The sequence below is a fragment of the Papio anubis genome, chromosome 19, assembly GCF_008728515.1.
Source record: "Papio anubis isolate 15944 chromosome 19, Panubis1.0, whole genome shotgun sequence".
In the NCBI taxonomy this organism is placed as follows: domain Eukaryota; kingdom Metazoa; phylum Chordata; class Mammalia; order Primates; family Cercopithecidae; genus Papio; species Papio anubis.
The window spans coordinates 28,589,085-28,608,494 of record NC_044994.1 but is presented as its reverse complement, the minus strand read 5'-3'; the positions used below and the strand labels follow the sequence as shown (position 1 = coordinate 28,608,494).

Here is a 19,410-nt window from a genome sequence, read left to right as displayed (position 1 = left end):
AAATATTCCTGGCTTCAGACAACGTTCTGTAAAGAAAACACTTCATGTTATGTCTTTTATTTATATTTTTCCTTTAACCACACTTAATCAAATTGATTCCCCTCACTTGAGGACTGTGAAGCCATCAGCACGCTTGTCGAACTCACCTTTCCAACCTGGCCTCCTGTGGGGGTGAGACGGATGATGTGGGGGTGGTGGGCACACTGGATCCAGATGAGGGTCTTGAGGAGTGATGAGAGTTGTTGCCAAAATTGCTGTATCTAAGAAGTGCAGATGTTTAAGGTGGTGGAAAAAGGATAGAGAAATAAGTACAAGTCAGTAAATAAGACTTAGCAAACCATTTTAATTTTTGCAAGATAAACAGGTCTGGAAATGCTACCACCGTTAGTGATAATTCTACCTAAAGAGGTTTGTTCCCTGTTTTGTTCTGATAATTTCTCATAAGAGGAGTTTCCCAAAGTCCAAAACCGTTAGGCAGCAAGATTTATGATAAAGGTTTTAAATAAAACCCTAACAGTTCCTGTCTTTTCAAATGTACATTAAAATTATTTGCTAACATAATTAAAAATCCAAATCATTTTCACTTGAACCATGAAGATTTTTCTTGCCTCAGATGGTGGCACAATTAGTGTTAATTCCATCACAGGTCTGTAAGAAATACCATATGGTTGGCTAAAGAAACATCTTATTTAAAATTCCACTTTAGTATTTCCATATCAATTTCATTCATTAAATGTAATCCCAGCGCATGTTCAGTGATTGAGAAGAAACTGTCCCCAGGCCTTCTGGACTGGCCTGCTCCTTAGAGGTGCATGTATTCATGTTTTCATCCAACATTTCCCCTAAACCAAAATTATAGCCATGAGGTTTACATGAGATTTGATTATTTTCCAGACATGTCTGACAAGTTAAATTTCAAGATTTGTAAAATTTTAGATTTCTGTTTTTCAGAATAGATGTCCTTTAGCAGACCGTATTTAGCTATCACCACTCAGAGCACTCCCAGAAAACAAATCATCATTTGACACCCTTGCATGGGCTCAGACACTCAGGATTACTTACAAATAATGAGGCTCAGGGAGCTCTGCCTCACAAACCTACCCAGCCACAGAGCAGGACCCACCCCTTCCACTAAACTGGTTAGGGACACTGTATTAGAATGTGTGGGACCCCAGTAGTCACTATGATATAAGTACACAAAGAGCTTCTTGCACATGGAGAGTCCAGTCCAAACACCCATCAACAGAGGTCGGAATCCCTTCTGGAAAGCAAACGGACTTCAAAATCAGTGTATCCTTTGACAGAGTAAGTCAACTTTTAGGAAGATAACATAAGGAAATAATCTTATAGTTATTTATATACTGAAAATGTCATACAGGAAGATACTTATTGGAGCATTATTCATCTGTTTTTTCTTTTTCTTTCAAGGAAGATCCTGCAAATAGTGGAGCATTATTTAGATCATGGTAGAAAAGTAAAAACTACTCAACCATGTAACAATGTGGAAATGGCTAAGAAAGTATGATATAGTATTTGTCAATGGACTATTATACAACCATTAAAAATGATTACCAATTTTGTAAGTGACAACATGAAAAATGATAATACAGGCTAAATGAAAACATCAGGATATAATATACACAGTTTGATCACAAATGTGCAAAAATATTCTCAAAAGTGAAAAACTAAGTGTAGGAAAAACTATAAAAATGGGCTATTTTTTTGAAAAGAATATAGAGATGAAATTTCAGTTTTCAATAAGAAATTTCATTATTATAATGGAAAATAAAATATTGATATGACCCACATCTATCCTGTGCTGCTAATTCTGGTCAGTTTGGCTGTTGCTGTCTTTATTTGTTTATTTAGTGTCACACGGCTGGCATGTTCTGAGTGCCGGAGAGAGAGAGGCTCAGAGTATAACACTCTATCCCACCATCTTCTATGAACACATCACCTTTGTGGGACTTGGTTTCTGAATACTCGTTTTCTCTTTAAAAACCCAACACTCTACATTTCAAACAGGTTAATTGCTTCTCCAAGTGAGAGTTGGTTTAATTTTTCAAGACTGCTCCCAAACCACAGGCCACATAGGAAGCACAAAAGCAAAGGATGAAAGGAACATACAAAGGCAGAAATAGAGAAGGGAGAGAAAGCCAATGAGCAAACAGGGAAAGAAACCAGGCCGTAAGCACGGCAATGAGGGAGAGGAAGGAGACTGCCCCCCACGACACCAAGCGCTCTCCGAGACGAGACCCCAATGCAGCCTGTTCCGCACGGGCTCCACGCCTGTGTCAGCAGCTGCCTGGACACTCAGCTTATTATCCTACTTCAGCAGCTAAAACAATTCCCTTCCCACCACAAGTGGACATCCTGCAGAATGTTTTAACAGGATCACGTTGCTAAAATTGTGTTTAAATGATGCTATGGAAATAAGCAGAATGTGTTCTTCCCTCCTTTGGTTTTCCTAATGACTAAGCAATTAATTCAAATGCCTCATAGTCTAGTTTTGCTTCTCAATTTCAGCCAAACTAACTAGATCATACAACTCACTATTCAGCATTTTGTGTGTGTGTGTGTGTGTGTGTGTGTGTGTGTGTGTGTGTAGGGTGAGGGTTCTTTTTAATGACTAACTGGCTGGTCTTTATTATAATCCATTCAATTGCAGTCAACCACTGAGTAGTCCATCTGTGGTCACACAGACCCATGAAAACCACAGCAAATGAACATCACAAAAATCAATAGAAACAAACAATATTTATACAGTATCCAAGTTCCTGTTGGACAAGTGATTTTAAAAGTTTACAAACTTCGCTCAGTTAAATCAAAGTCAACCTTCATTCACAAGCAAGCAGCTTTTTTTTTTTTCCGCTCCCCCCTCCCCATGACAATTTGCGTGTATCTTCAACTGGACAGCTTATATATTTCCATTGCTCCCACCCTCAGGACTATAAGTAGTGGTGAAGCTTGCAGACCAAATGGGAAGGATCTGGGGCCCAGGAAAGCCCCAACTAGGGCCATCACCAGAAAGACCAGGATCACCACCATGGGCTAACACACTCTCTGGGAAAGATGAGATCGCCAACATATTTTTGTTCCAGTCAAAAGTTCAGCTCCTAACTTGCACATAGATATTGTTCTTGGAAGGTGTAAGAGTCATGTTGGATTCATTCCACAAAAACTGTGTGAAAGATAACAACAATCCCGGAACTATAGACCTGGAAGAGACCTGCAGAGAACTTATAGTTTCAAGGAATTCAAATTTGGTTCACTGGGATAATACAATTGGGGTACCAAAAAAAAAAAAAAAAAAAAAATGGATCTTCCTATGCTGCTCCTAGGGTCTCCCAGTCCTCTCCAGCTTCTCCTTCCAAAATCACCTTCCATTTTTAGAAAGAAAAGAAACCCCTGAGCAGGTGAAATCAGTGTGGGGCACTGGCTTGTGCTATAAAATCTCCAGGGTACAAGCAAAGGAAAACATCACTCCTAAGGGAATTCCTTAAGAAGTATGCTGGAGGGAGAAGATGGAGCTTTATTTATCCAGGGAAAAACTAGAAGCAAGGTCTCATGCCTCATCTCTGTCTACCTGCCCACCTGAGAATCGGCCCCAGAAATTAGACTGTTGTCAAGGATGCATATGAGCTCACTTACTTGAACTGAAACATGAAATCAGGCTTCTTCTGACAGAAGTTAAGTCTTACTTGACTAAGGACGGGCTTTGCCAAGTAGGTATACATAGGTATTTTCCAGAATTAAATCGGTAAAATCTGAAGCCTCAAGGTTTTGAAAAAAATATAAAGCATATATACAATAGACAAATTACATCAACAATTTAAATGTATAATAAAAATAAAACTGTAGACAGGCTTCTTAAAACTTGGAGGGAAACTTCAAAATTCTTTCAGGTTATATGTAAGCAAACATTGTTAACGATCATAGTTTAGATTAGCCCTCCTATTTATTAGATGAAAGGTCTGATACCCATAAAGACTGGTCATTTTCATGGTATGAAGGAGCTCCCTTCAAGGTTCAGGTCCTATAAGCCTTCATTTAAAACATGGTGCAGCTTCATGTTGACTAGGGCACCCAGGCTGGGGTCCCCCAAACACAGGCTCTGGCAAAAGCATCTTGCTGTCAAGGACTTGCCTTGGCAGGGTGTGGCGAGTGCAGTAGGAGAGAAAGTGACCGACTGCCAAAATGACAGACAGCAGCACCACGTATGGGTCAGGAAACGCCTCTGGAACAGGCTCCCTGGGGTTGAAACCTCCCTCCAACATACTAGCTGAGTGACTGTCTTCAAGGTACTTAGCCTTTCTGTGCCTCAGTTTCCCCACTGTAATAAGGGCTTGTAATAGAACCTACCTCTCAAGGGTAAAGTAATACTTTAAAGTACTAATTTCATGGAAAATACAGGACACGGCTCAAAAAAATGCTCAATAAGTGTCAGCTATTATTATAATTAAGATGAAATGGTCATTAGAATGATCAACTATTGATTTTTGGACAACTCATCGTTCAAAATATGCCAACTCTATTTCTAGTTCCCCACTCCGGCAGAGAGTTCATAATGCAGGCAAGAGGGAAAGATATTCATACAGGCAGACACCTGTTAAACATTCTCGGGGAAGTTCTGATTTGCACACCTCCCTCTCCATTTTTTATAAGATTTAAGTGTTCACAGTAAAATAATGTCATTATATTAATACCTATGAAGTGGTTCAAACTGTAATTGTGTGTCACGTTGTGGGAAGATATTAGCATTCTTTGAAAAGAAAAATGCATACATTAGAATATAAAACAAGGCTATAGAAAAGGGAAAGAAAAAGACACCCACCTATTAGAAGAGAAAGATCGGAAGTGGTAAGGCTCAGAGGCAGAATATGTGCTCAAAGAGACAGAATCAGAGGAACTGTCAAAGGAAGAAAAGCCTGCTCACAATGTGGCACAGAAAGACAGCAAAGGACTTTGATACATTCTTCAGGGTCAAAAAGACTTCATGCCACATAGCTTGGTACAAGATGTACAAATTTGGACACATTATACATATGTAAAACCTTACATTTAAAAACCCATTATTAGTAATCAAATTTTAACAAATAATCCCCTTAATTCAAACATGACAATTTTCTCTGCATCTTATGTAAACGCTGGTCATTATTTAGTCAGGGGTCAGCAACTTAGTTTATGCCACAGCTGCTCCCTCCTTGGTCTGAAATCCACAAAAAACATGGCAGAAGCCAAGCCAAGGGGTGCAGTTAACACACTGTGTTCTCCTCCCCGAGTTAATCTCAAACAAGCCTCCAGGTGAGCAAATCTACCTGCTTTCCTTCTGGGACTCTGCTTCCTTCTCCTTGGTGGACAGGGGGGAGTCCTCAAAGTCATAGGAGAAGAGGTGGAAAGGGCTGTGGGGCACATAGGGCAGCTTGTCTATGGTCGGTGACATCTTCAGGGAGCCGGGTGTGGCAGAGGAGGGCCGAGCAGCTGAGGCAGGGGGTGACAGGAGGGCAGATGGGATGGCCTCAGGCCCAGAGGACCCACTGCGCCGGGTGGTCCCACCTGCCGTGCCAGCCAGAAGCGGCTTTCCCTGCAAGCTGGCATTCGAGACAGCAGGGAGGGCAGAGCTCTTGGGAGCAGCATCCTTTCCAGTGGGGCTCTGCCCCGAGGCAGGGCTGACCTTGCTGTTGGGCCAGCAGGGAGGAGGAGGAAGAAGAAAAAAGATTTGGGAGAGAGGGAGCAAAGGTTAGGAAAAAGAGAAAGACAGACAAAAAGCCACTTCTGTACTGTTATCACTCCCTTCAGAGTCCAGCTGTGTTTCTCGAACTGCAGCATAAAAGCCTGTCACCAGAAGTTTCGGTTGCCCCAGCAATCCTGACATACTGAGTTTGTCAAACCGGGAGGTAAGACTTACAGAGGGCAAGGAGGTGGCTCTCAGGCCAAACCTGGCCTCCAGGCCTAAGAGACTTGGGAATTTACTGGAACCCCAAAGACTCTTCCGCACCCGGCCCTTCCCATGTGTCTCCCTGCTGCTTGTGTTGGCATCTGAATTTCCACGATTGGCACTTCATCTCTGTCTTGCTCAAATAGCAGATCTGTCCTCCTGCTAAAAAGCCCAACCTTGAGGAAGAGGTATCTCACAAAGCCATACGCTTCAGTAACTGCTTCCAGAATCTTTCATGAAAGCAGGTATGGCTAAGAGAAAAGGAGAACAAATGCCAGTGAGGAATGCAAAGAGCTAAAAAGAGGTGCCAGGACAATAAAGCCAAATTTTGCCCGTTTCATACTTTTCTCCAGGACCTCCCACTACATCTGTGACATTCAGACTCCTTCAGACAGGCCTGATTCTGCCACAGTTCCAGGTATAAAATCCTGACCTCAGCCCCTCCACACACAGTAACGATGGGAGGTGATGCGTTCATTGATTGTGGTCATCATTACACAATGTATACATATATCAAATCATCACTTTGTAAACCTTAAATATATACAACCTTTTTTTTTTTTTTTTTTTTTGAGACAGAGTTTTGCTCTTGTTGCCCTGGGCTAGAGTGCAATGGCATGATCTTGGCTCACTGCAACCTTTGCCTCCCAGGTTCAAGCGACCCTCCTGCCTCAGCCTCCCAAGTAGCTGGGATTACAGGCATGTGCTATCACACCTGGCTAATTTTGTATTTTTAGTAGAGATGAGGTTTCACCATGTTGGTAAGCTGGACTCGAACTCCTAACCTCAAGTGATCCACCTGCCTTGGCCTCCCAAAGCGCTGGGATTACAGGCGTGAGCCACCAAGCCTGACATTATATACAATTTTTAATATTTGTCAGTTAAATATCATAAAACTAAAAAAAAAAAGAGCTTTCCATCTTCAGGGGGCTGGATTTAGGCACTTGGATATTTTAACACATACATTTATAACCTGGGAATCTATGTTAAACTTTGCACTTTTCCAGTCCCCTCCCAGAGAAGTTGACTCCCAGCCATGTTCGTGTGAACATGGAATGTGAGCCGTCTTCTTTCCCGCCTCACTTTCCCACCTCAAATTCAGAGCTCTACCTGTACGCAAGAGCAGGAACACACCAGTTTCCCTGGATTGATGGGAAGATGGCTATGCTGTAGTGAGCCGAGGGCAGTGCCTCTGGCGGGGAGCACACATTAAGCAGAAGCCCGCAGAAGCAGGGCAGCAGAGACACCAACCCAATGTAAGGAAGGGGAAGTCCTTTACGGTCTCAGAAGTTTACGCCAGAGAACAAATAACATCCAGATGAAGGTTAATGAATACCTAGGTACTATCAAGATCAAGCTCTGGTATTTAACATGCACATGTTTATTTCCTAAAACTGAAAGCCCAATCGTCTCTGGTAAAGGATGCCCTCCGGCATCACTTTGTGGAGTCAGAGACTCTTCCGGGCATAAGATAAACAATCATCTGCCTGTATAAATAACAATCCTAGGCAGAGACAGCACACCATTAATGGGGATGCCTTTGAAGGCCACCTTTTCCAGCCAGATTCTTCCACCTGGTCTGAAGGTGCAGAAGCCTGTGCATACCTGAGGGTTTAAGGGTTAGTGCGGGTGGGACAGAACATGCACCTTTCAGCAGATAGGGAGGCATATCCCTGTTTCAGTGATAGTCTACAGAATTTCCTACAGCTTATTTTCAACTGAAGGTGGGATGGCAACCAACATCCTCCCTTCCCAGAGCACCTCTAAGTAATCAGTCACTAGCTCTAAGCACAGCAGGGGCTCTGTTTCATGCTGATCTTTCCTGAAATGTGTGGCTAATTCTCTATCATCAGCTCATTCCTTTCCTCTCCACGTCCTGCTGGCTTCTTCTCAGTCATTTCCAAATAGGGGCATCAGTTTGTCATCAATTTGTCAGTTCAGAGAAGATTCTATGACCCCTGGGCATGGCAGGAGTCTGAGTGTCAAATAAGCCCATCTGAGAACTTGCGTGCTGCGCACTGCTAGCCTGGCAGATGAGACATCCATAGCAAAGACTCCATTAAATCTAAAGTTGGCAAAGATTTTACTTGGATTCATCCAAGATCCTTTTGATTTTGCTTATTTGTTGGAAAAAAAAAAAAAAACCACAGTAAAAATGTTCATTTGCAGTGGCAATCAATTAAGTGAAGAAAACCATTCAATTTTAGAATTATGTCTGAATACTGGAAAAAGAAACTACCTGTGAGCAGTTTTTATTGTTTTATACAGACACCATTTGGCGAAAATAGCTACAGAATCTAAAAAAATCTGCAAGGTGCCCATGGCTGTCAGCATTGCCTGAGGACAGAAAGAAAGCACCGTGCGGAGGAGGTGAGTAGAGGACAGCAAACTCCCCAAAGGGCTACAGAGTTATATGTTAGTTGTCTTGGGTGCGAAAATAAATACTGGGAAATTTTGCTATGATGCATGGGGTGAAAGCGTTCCTGCTTGTTCCAATAAAAAATAAACCTGAATCATTAATATAGTAGTTATCCACACATTTTAGCTAATAGTGTAACTGGTAAAATCGAGAAGAAGGGAACACGTGGAATTCTTCTTACTACAATGCTGAAAGGGTGAGAATCTTCTTAGGGGAGATGAGCCTTTTTAGTCACCATCAATCTGGTTGAGCTAAAGCATTCAATGAGGGAGGGAACGGTGTGGAGAAAACCAGTGATTTTTTCCATAAAGTGTGGTTAGGAAGGCAGGATTTCAATAAAAAGTGCAGTTCTCTAATGAAAACATGCTCAGGTATTTCTACAAAACCAGTGGTTCTGTGGCTCTGTGAACAGGTAAGTAAGAGTTTGGAAGTGGGAGTCAATGAGGAAGGGAGGTGGCCACTAGAAGGTGGTGAACTATCATTAGGAAGGAGTCTCCCACTTTTAGTGTGAGCTTGGGAGGCTCCAGTCCTAGGTACCTGTCCTTGCCCTGACAGGAAGCATCATCCTCTCTCTCTTCTTCAGAATTGGGCTCCGTGATTGGCTGCTCCTCTTCCTCCTCCTCCTCCCTGAGACAAAGCCAGGAAAAGAGAAATGCACAGAGACAAGATGGAAAAGTGAGATGAGCATTACAAACAGGAAGATGAGGCAAAAAACAGACAAAAAACAATGAAATAATAATAATAATAATAACAATAAACAGCTAGCTGAAATGAAGAAAAGCACACTCAGTCTGTTAGGAGGCAAGAGACAGTTCTGAGATGCGGGATTTTAAATGTAGAGTGGAGATGTAAGAAAGCAGAAGAGGCCAAATATCTTTGTCAAGCTGGCTAGATGCCACTATCGTGCACCCCCTACATGCAATTCAGAGAAGCTTCTGGCCGTGGGCAGACCTCTTCTGTGGTTTTTCTCCTCCACACAGAATCATCCAGTAAAGGTTTTTGGTGATGACCAGCTGCTGCAGCAACCAGAGTCCTCACATCTTTACTGCATCCCTCTTGATTAGAAATCACCAGGGGTCAGGTCAATTTGGCACGGGCTAACCTCCATGGTGGACCTATGGTTTCAGCATGCCACCCCTCATTGTCCACGAATGGCCATCCCAGATTCTCAATGAGTGTGTTTCAGGGGTGCAGTTCCACTCCCACTTCAAGGGTAGCACAGTCTAAGTGGGGCCAATTCATGTCACACCTGGGGTTTCTCCTGGTACCATCAGGGATGACTCACTATAAGGACACCCTAAGTCCAAGAAAAACATAGTTGAAACTGGGAGAAAAGGAGAGGAAAGCAGTCCCCCTGACCATTTTAATGCCTGTATCCAGCAATTCTGGAGCTCCACCCTAGCCTTTCACCAATGGAAGATAATAAATTCTCGTTGCGTAGGGTAGGTTCAATTGGGTTTTGTCCTTGCAGCTAAGTACAGACTAAAAACTTTAATAACTGGGACATTCTCTTTCTCTGGCCTCTAAGTCCTGTCAACATCTGACTTATGTGGTCATGGTCCACATGGAACACCTGTTCAATGCACTGCTGGGCTTCTCAATCCCTTGCCTTGCTGAACTCCAGCAACTTCCACCTTTAGCCGCTCCCACTCCAGACCTCACTGTCATACAGAACTAGTCCAATTTGGAAATCTTACATCCAATCTTCCCACCCCTGACCACAAGCTCCCATTCACCCAAATCTCTCATTCCTTTCCTCCCACTCAAATTCTTCAACTTCCGAATGCATGTGCAGCTTCTACTTTCTCAATGTCCCCAACACCTTCTTGCTTTCAGTCCTTATGGATCCACCATGTCTCAATCCAGGCATCATCTACCAGGATCTTTAACTCTGTCATCCCACTGTCCTTCAGCTGTGTTTTTTCCTTTTTACCAACATATAAAATACATACAGAAAAGTACACAAACCACTGAATTTTCACAAAACAAACACCTATCTAACCAGCACCCCCTTAATGCTCCTTTCCAATTGCCTCCCTCTCCCACCCCACATCAAACAGTATAAGTTAGCTTTGCCTCATTTTATTCTCCATCTAAAAGGAATCACAATCTGCCTAGCTTTTGCTCAACATTACACCTGTTACATATACTTACATATACATATACGAAATAGTTACATATACTTGAAGGTCATTCCTCCTTATTGCTGTATTTCAGTAGTTTACCCATTCTATTTCTGATGACACTTGGGTACCCTTCAATTTGGGGCTATTTTGAATAGTGCTGTCATAAACAGTGTAGTACATGTCTTCTGGTGAACATATGTATATATTACTGTGTACTATATCTTGGGATGAAATTTTTGGGTCATAAGATATGCTTCAGTTCATCTTTATTAAAAGCTGCCATTTAAAAAAATGATGGGACTAATTACCATCCCCATTAAGTAGTAGATGAGCATTCTGGTTGTTTTACATTCTTGCCAAGATGTGATAATTTTGTCTATTTTAGCCATCGATCTGTATGTAGTGATGTCTCACTGTGCTTTTAGTTTGCTTTCTCTGATGACTAATGAAGTTGGGCACACTGTAACTCTTTTAATCTCCATTTGCATATGCTTTTCTTTGAAGTGTCCAAGTAATTTTTTGCCCGTTAAAAAAAATGAATTGTCTTTTTTCTTTATTTGAAGAAGTGTTTTTTTGGAGACCAAGTTTTGCTCTTGTTGTCTAGGCTGGAGTGCAGTGGCACGATCTTGGCTCACTGCAACCTCTGCCTCCTGGGTTCAAGCGATTCTCCTGTCTCAGCCTCCTAAGTAGCTAGGGTTACAGGCACCCACCATCATGCCCAGCTAATTTTTTGTTTTTTTTTAGTAGAAACGAGGTTTCATCATGTTGGCCAGGCTGATCTCAAAATCCCGACCTCAGGTGATCCAACCACCTTGGCCTCCCCAAGTGCTGGGATTACAGGCATGAGCCACCACACCCGGCTTAGGAAGTGTTAATATCATTTGCCCTTTGTCATTTATATGTGCTGTAAACATCTTTCCCTTCTCTGTGTATTGTCTTTCATTCACTTCATGTCATCTTTTAATAAACAGAAGTTCTTAATAAGGTCCTGTTTATCTTTGTTTGATGGCTAGTGCCTTTGTGTGCTGTTTTAATTTTTTTGTTGCTGTTGTTTATACCAGGTCTTAAAGATAGCCTCTATGTGTCCTTCTAAAAGCTTTATTTCACTAACTTTCACATTTACATTTGTAGAGTCCATCTCTAACTGATTGTTGTTATCATGTAAGATAGGGGTCAGATACATTTTTTTCCCTAGGTCGATATGCAATTAGCCCAGAACCATTTAGTAAAGGGCCTTCTCTCTGCTTCAGTATCTTGTTCACAAATCAGGTAAATATATATTAAAATATATATTTGTAGATTTCTGGACTTTTTCCTACAAGTCAACTTGTCTTTTGCTGTACTATTGATAGGGATTATGTTGAATATATATACAAATTTGAAGAACTGACATCTTTGCTATGTTTTTTAATCTATGGTTGTGATATAGCCTTTATTTAGATTTAATCTTACTGCTATCTTAATTTTTCTTAGTAGTGTTTACATTTTTACGGAGGTCTTAGGTATCTTTAAATTTATTTTTAGGTATAAATTTGGATGATACTGTACATATTATCGAACTCTAAATTTTATTTTCTATTTGTTGATGTTATATAGAAATAAAATTAACTTTTTGTAAATTTTGCTTGTATCCAGCAATTTTTCTAAATTAATTATACTGTTTCTAGAGTTTCTTTTAGATTTCCTCTGTAGACAATCACTTCATCACTAAATAATGATGGCTTTCCTTACTTCGTTCCAATTCGTCTGTACTTCCTTTTCCTTGCCCTAGCCCACTTGCTAGGATCTCCAACATTATGATGAAATGGAGACAGTGATGCTTCCTTTTCTTGTTCCAAATCTCAGGGAAAAGTATAAGGTTTGTCATAGATTTTTTTGGTAGATAGTCTTCATTAAAAAATTTTCTTCTAATCCTAGTTTGCTAAAAATCTTTGTTATAAACAAGTATTAAAGTTCTGCCAAACGTCTTTCCTGCATTTTTTAAAGATAATCATATGATTTTTCCTTTTTTCCGTTAGAGTTAAAAAGACTGTTTTTTTTTTAAAAATGTTAAACCAACCTTGCATACCATAAATAAAAATAAAGATAATACATTTTGTTGGCCGGGCGCAGTGGCTCAAGCCTGTAATCTCAGCACTTTGGGAGGCCGAGACGGGCGGATCACAAGGTCAGGAGATCGAGACCATCCTGGCTAACACGGTGAAACCCCGTCTCTACTAAAAAATACAAAAAACTAGCCGGGCGAGGTGGCGGGCGCCTGTAGTGCCAGCTACTCGGGAGGCTGAGGCTGGAGAATGGCGTGAACCCAGGAGGCGGAGCTTGCAGTGAGCTGAGATCCGGCCACTGCACTCCAGCCTGGGTGACAGAGCAAGACTCTGTCTCAAAAAAAAAAAAAAAAAATACATTTTGTTGTAATGTATTATCTTTTTATATACAGCTAATTCTATTTCTTAATAATTTAAGATTTTTTTTTTTTACCACCTATTTTGGAAAGAGATTGATCTGTAATTCCCCTTTCTATAATGTGCTTGTCAGATTTTGAAATCAAGGTTATGCAGGCCTTACAAAGAGGTAGGTAGAGGGATTGAGAGTTATGTAACTAAGAAGGGAGAGATGGATCTGGACTCAGGGTGACTCTAACAGAAACAAAGAGAGTAGTGAGATAGCATCCCTTCTGTCACAGCAGAAGCCACAAACAAGCACATCTAAGCCATCCTTTTTTTTTTTTTTTTGAGACCTAGTCTCACTCTGTCACCCAGGCTAAGATGCAGTGGTGCGATCTTGCCATCTCGGCTCACTACAGCCTCTGCCTCCTGAGTTCAAGCGATGCTTGTGCCTCATGAGTAGATGGGACTACAGGCATATGCCACCGTGGCTGGATAATTTTTGTATTTTTAGTAGAGATGAGTTTTTACCATGTTTGCCAGGCTGGTCTCGAACTCCTCACCTCAAGTGATCCACCCACTTCAGCCTCCCAAAGCCCTGGGATTACAGGCATGAGCCACCATGCCTGGACTAGCTATCCTTCTGCGCTTGGCATAGTACACCCTCATACACCACCCCCCACCAGCCTCAGTCTTCTTTTCCTCCATCTGCTCCCACAGCCACCAAACTATACCTACAACCTCCATCATGAGGCCACCTTCCCTCAGCTTGATCAGGAGTTTGCAGGTGTTATTACTTCTGGTCCACACAGAACACCCTCCACCTTGCCAACCCATCGGCCTCTCCTCTTTAAAACAAAACACTGAGCCCCTCCCTCCAAAATTCCTTGATTCCATTTACTCTCCCAGGTAGAGTTGGAGACGTTCTGGAGCCAGATTGCCTGGGTCTGGTCTTCAGCTTCAGCACTTTTGAGCCCTGTGACCTTGGACCCCACTTTACTCATCCCTACATGGGGGAGCAACAGTACCTATCTCCTAGGAGGAATGCATTAATATGTAAAAGCACTTTGTCTTTTTGATCCATCTCTTTTTCCAATGGCTGTCTCACAGATATTTAAAGACAGCTATCTGAACCTACATCCCAAGCTGTCTTCTCTTTGGGTTCAACATCCTCAGAGCCCACAAGAAATTTTCATATGATGTGTGTGTTGTAGCTCTGCTATCACAAGTGGCAGGGCAGAACCAAGGGTGGACAGCACAATGACCCACTTGGAGGGCCTACATCCAGGATGCCCTGTGACCAGAGCACTGGCCTTGCCTATAATGCAAAGGGATGGAGAAGGAAATACCCTCTCTTGGGGCACAGGACTTTCGAGGCTTGATTTTATTTAGTTCCAGTCTATGATAAAATCAGTCAAATGAAATGATTTTTATGCTAATAATATTTAAGACTGAATAATTAATTCTGACAACTTTGCTTTTTCTCACGCTAGATTTTCTTATAAAGGATAACTTAATTGTGTTCATATTGTGCTAAGGAATTCTGGGTGTGTGGCCTTTGGCTTTCCAATACCTCCACAGGTCTTTTGCTTGTGATTGATAAGGAGTTACTCCGGGCCACAGGCCTGTTCCAAATCCATTAGGTATTTTCCTTTTCACCGCAAACAGTCCCAGATTTGAGGTCACCTTTTCAAGTTGGAAAAGCAACCCAGAGGCCTGTAGCCTGACCAGTTCTTCGGGGCCTAGTTTCCAATAAAGACAATTTAATGTCTTGGATTTGAGTCTCAGGCTAATGGGTCATGTTTCTCAGGCTTCCAAACACCAAAAGGAAAATGAATGTTGCTGAGCTCTTTCAGAAACACAATACAAACATTCAAAATAATGTTAAAGTATGTTCTAAGACCAAAGCAATCAGAATGAGGAAAAGTTGAGCAATACACTGGGAGCAGACATTTGCAATATATCTAATAGACAAACTCAAATCAAGAATATATGAAAATATATTTTAAACTTCAAAAGCACAACTATAAAATGAATGAAATACATGAACACAGCCAACAAACTTGTATGAAGAGGTATTTTATCCTGATTATCAATCAGGGCACTATAAATTAAGGCCACAATGAGATACCATTTTCTATCTACTTGGGAAAATTAGAAGTCTAATGATACCAAAAGATGAAAAGAATGCAAGTCAACTCACTCATATATTGTTGATACGAGGATATCTAGGTATAACGTGGCAAAATAATTAACACTATCTTGTAAAATTAAAAATATCATGACCTAAAAGTGGCATTGCTATACCCTAGGGCAGTGATTCTGAACCAGGGTTATTCTGCCCCCACCCCCAGGGGACATTTGTCAATATCTGGAGACATTATTAGTTGTCACAACAGGAGTGGCGGGCAGGGAGTACTATCGCCATCTAGTGGGCTGACACAAGTATGCTGTAAAACATCCCACAATGCACAGAATAGCCCCCACGACAAAGAATTATTCAGTTCAAAACGTCAACAGTGCTGAGGTTGAGAAACCTTCCCTAGGGATACTGAAGCACCAGTGTACTAGGATGAGAATCCAAGAATGTTCTCAGCAGCACTATCTGTAATTGTCAAAAGCTGGGGAAATGACCCAAATGCTGACCAAAGGGCAAAAATATATAAAGATTGTGGTAAATTCCAGGCAGTGAAAATCCATATTGCCAGCTTCACATGACAATATGGACGACCACCAGAAACATAATGCTGAGTGACCAAAACAAGTCCAAGAAAGAACATACATTTACAACGAAGTGCAGAAACTCAGAATTATATAATGTGTCATATGTGTGTAATAATACTTAAAAAATACAACCATTGAAGTAGAGGAAAAAAAGTAAAAGAAATACTGAAAAAAAAATACCCACAATAAAACCCCATAAGACAGTGATAAACACATATTTAAGTGTTGATTACCCAGGCCTAGGGATGGAAGAGTGGGAAGCACAGACATGGAACTTAAAAGTAACACCTTGCTTTTTAAGTTAAGTCATAGTCTCCTTGATGTTCTATTATATTCATAAATATTATATAAAATAAACCAGAAGATAGTCATGCACAGACCAGTGATGACAATGTGTCATGAACCAAGGATTATAATTAACCCAACTCTGTACAATTAGGATTTTTAAAATATGTAATGAAACAGTTTTTTTAAACTTTTATTTTAGGTTCAGGGACACATGTGTATGAGTGTTATATAGGTAAACTACATCACAAGGGTTATACAGATTTCTTCACCCAGGTACTAAGCCTAGTATCCAATAGTTATTTTTTTCTCTTCCTCTCGCTCCTCCCATCCTTTGCCCTCAGGTTGGTCCTAGTATCTGTTGTTCCCCTCTATGTGTCCATGTGTCCTCATCATTTAGCTCCCATTTATAAGTGAGAAGATGCAGTATTTGGTTTTCTGTTCCTGCATTAGTTTACTAAAAAGGCAGCGTAATTATGGGGCAAGGGCTTATCACCTTCTATTTAACTGTTTTTTTTTTTTGAGACTGAGTTTTGCTATGTTACTCAGGCTGGAGTGTTGTGGTGCGATCTTGGTTCACAGTGACCTCCACCCCACCGTACCCCCCGGGTTGAAGCGATTCTCCTGCCTCAGTCAGCCTCAGTAGCTGGGATAACAGGCATGCACCACCACACTCGGGTAATTTTTGTAATTTTAGTAGAGACAGGGTTTCACCATGTTGGCCAGGCTAGTCTCGAACTCCTGACCTCAAGTGATCCACCCGCCTCAGCCTCCCACAGTGCTGGGATTACAGACACATAAGCCACTGCGCCCGGCTTAACAAACTTTATTGAGCACTTATGTGCAAAGATGCTGGGGTGCAGTAGCTAAACGAAGTCCCCACCCTTGGATTACAGACCAGTGAGGGAAGAGACACTAAACAACTCACTGTAGCAGGAAGTATTCAACCCATGGGGCTCAAGTTACTCGAAAAGATTCTACCATGCTGTTGAAGCAAAACTTGGCTGTTTAAAGCCAAAGAGGACCTGAGTAAGGGACAAGATGGAATTCTGCACATGACATTCCCTTGTGAAACATGTCAGCTGACCTAGGATCAAGTCTAATTTGCCTCGCTAATCTCTAATCCCTTATCACTTCTCCAACTTCATCTTCCATTCTCCCTTTGTGAACCTCCCACCCCAGTCATACAGTCTACTGATATGTCAAGCTTCCACTGAACACCAAGGGCATTTCATTCTTGGAGTCCTTGCAAGAGCCATTCTTCCTGAGTAGAGTTACTTTTCCTGCTCTGTTTCTCCAGGAGACCCTGCCCAGAGCCCTGGCTCCGAGGGACATCCAATAAGTATTTGCTGCCTGCTGCAGTTCCATGGCCCTGAGGACCTGCACAGCATTCAGCACAGAGGCTCTTGCTATGGATGATCCAAGGGCAAGACTGACAATTACTTGCAGATGACCTCAGAGATCTCCCCATGTTGCAGAGATGAAGGATGGGGTCTAGAGAGGGCAAGATCAAACAAGTTGCCAGTAAGAACTCTGATCTCCTAACGTCCAGGCCAGACTCCTTTATGCCATGCCAGGCTACCCCATGAAACTAAAGCAGAATCTAAACTGTTTTCATCATTGCACGGTTCCTTCTAAGCAACAGTCTCCTGAACTGTGCCTGTCAATCCTTCTTTCACACAGCACAGAGAAAAATAACACCTTGTACTGGACAAGGCTGTGTACGGCTCCCAGAAGATCAGCCCAGAGCCCAGTCACCCCAGACTTGCCTAGCTGTCTTGAAAGCCTGGAGGAGCAGTGTCTTATGACCCATTTGTGGCAACTAGTCAAAAAGCTGTCTTAAGGTTTAGATAAAATGCAGACATTTAAACTGTCCCATTTAGTTCCATAAAATGCATAGGGCATATAAGATATTCATAGAAATATTTTGCTACATTTTTGGTAAAGAACGTGGCCCTCTGGTCTTGCTCTGCAGCCTTCTTGTTACTGAATCCTTAAATTGCAGTTTGATCTTGGCCTCACAGTGACTCACACTTTGCTTACTTTAAGGCTGTTCTAGGTCACTAAGGGCCCAAGGTAACATTTGAAAACTTCTAATTAGCAATCGTGTACTCAGTTAAGACAAATACCTGGCCAGCTTGAATCAGTGATTTCACTTAAAAGTAGAGTTTTGTTAGCCATCAAGTTTTTTAAAAAGTTTCTGCAAAAGATTTTTACCAGCCAAGAGAATGAAAAGACATCTAACAGAGCCCAGCTGTTGCTCCGATGTTTCCATGGTGAGAACCCAAAGTTAGACAGGAAAGTATTTATTGTCCCTGTAGCATGCAAAGTTTAGGAGGAGTATAAAGTATAGCTCATGGATCCCAAATATACCAAGAAGCTGGACTATGGGCTAGTACCTTAATACATAAGCCATTATTTTGCTATTTTGTTTTAGAATCAAATAAATATTAAAGGGTCAAGCATATTATTTCTGCTGAAACATGGAGTAGTTTAACATAATGGAATTCAAGTCTGCAGAGTACAAACATCAACAGAAAAAAAAAAACTCAATTAGTAACTGGGGTTACAGATTTATTCAGGGGTAAAACAAATGGATCTAGTGATAACTACAGACTATGAGGCTTCTCAGCAGTTTCTGTGTATACCTTGATTTTGTGTTTAAAAAAAAAAACAAAAAAAAACTTTATTCTAAGCCACAGATATTCGTTGCTTTAAATGTCCCTCAGAAGTTGACAGAGCAGAAGTTGACAGAGAAACTAGGATGAAGGTAGGCTGCATTTTTCTAAGAACTTTGGAAAGAGCAGGAAGTAAGCATAGTCCCCTCCTGAGATTTCAGGAAGGCAGCCTTCAGAGGCAAAACAACAGCCCTGCTCAGGGTCTGGTTTGAATCTGTCCTGAGACCTTGGTGGATCCAGGTCTTATTTCACTGTTAAAATGAAGGGAAATACACTGGAATGGAAGACTCCAGTTCTGGCTGCTATGACTAAACAATCCAACTGTGTGGACATGAGACGTGTTTTGTCACTTCCAGAAGTTGTACAATGACTAATCTCATGTGTGTTTTTCACATAAGGAAAGAGACTACCCTCCTAAACCAGGACAAGCTCAAGGCTGTTGAGGGTGACCTTGGGAGGTCCAGCAATGGGGGCGACTGACACTCTCTCTAATGCATGCCTCAACGCTTCATGCCTCTCCACACCACTGGCAACCTCCAGCCTAGAGATTCGCATCCTTAAGGCATATTCTTTTAAAATGTGAATGGTCAGGCCCTCCTTTCAGAAACTGCATTCAACTGTTCTGGGGTAGAACCTGAACATGGGTTATTTTAGATGCCTGGCAGGGTTGAGACTACCCTGGCCTAAGTTATCAATGTTTCTCACAGTAGCTTGGCATGAACAGCCACGACCCATGTCCCTGCTGCCACCCTTCCTCGCCTCCAATCCTATCCCCACCAGGCCAGCAGGCAGGCAGACAGGCAGCTTTTCAGATGGGCACAACTGAGCCTCACATGCTGACTAATAACTGGACTCT

At 41.7% G+C, this 19,410-nt stretch overlaps 1 protein-coding gene across 9 annotated transcripts in view; it reads right to left on the bottom strand.

Annotated features, from left to right (window-relative positions):
- FHOD3 (formin homology 2 domain containing 3) overlaps window positions 1-19,410 on the bottom strand; it is a 486,695-nt gene that overhangs the window by 120,570 nt on the left and 346,715 nt on the right. For 6 of the 9 annotated variants that reach the window (XM_009192610.3, XM_009192611.3, XM_009192612.3 and 3 more), the window contains 4 exons: window positions 8,895-8,984; window positions 5,319-5,678; window positions 4,835-4,909; window positions 147-260 (listed from right to left, as the gene is read on the bottom strand). In XM_009192610.3, the coding sequence (XP_009190874.1) occupies window positions 147-260; window positions 4,835-4,909; window positions 5,319-5,678; window positions 8,895-8,984 (639 nt within the window). The remainder of the gene's footprint in view (window positions 1-146; window positions 261-4,834; window positions 4,910-5,318; window positions 5,679-8,894; window positions 8,985-19,410) is intronic. The other 3 variants (XM_009192615.3, XM_003914316.4, XM_003914317.4) reach the window with 1 other exon arrangement.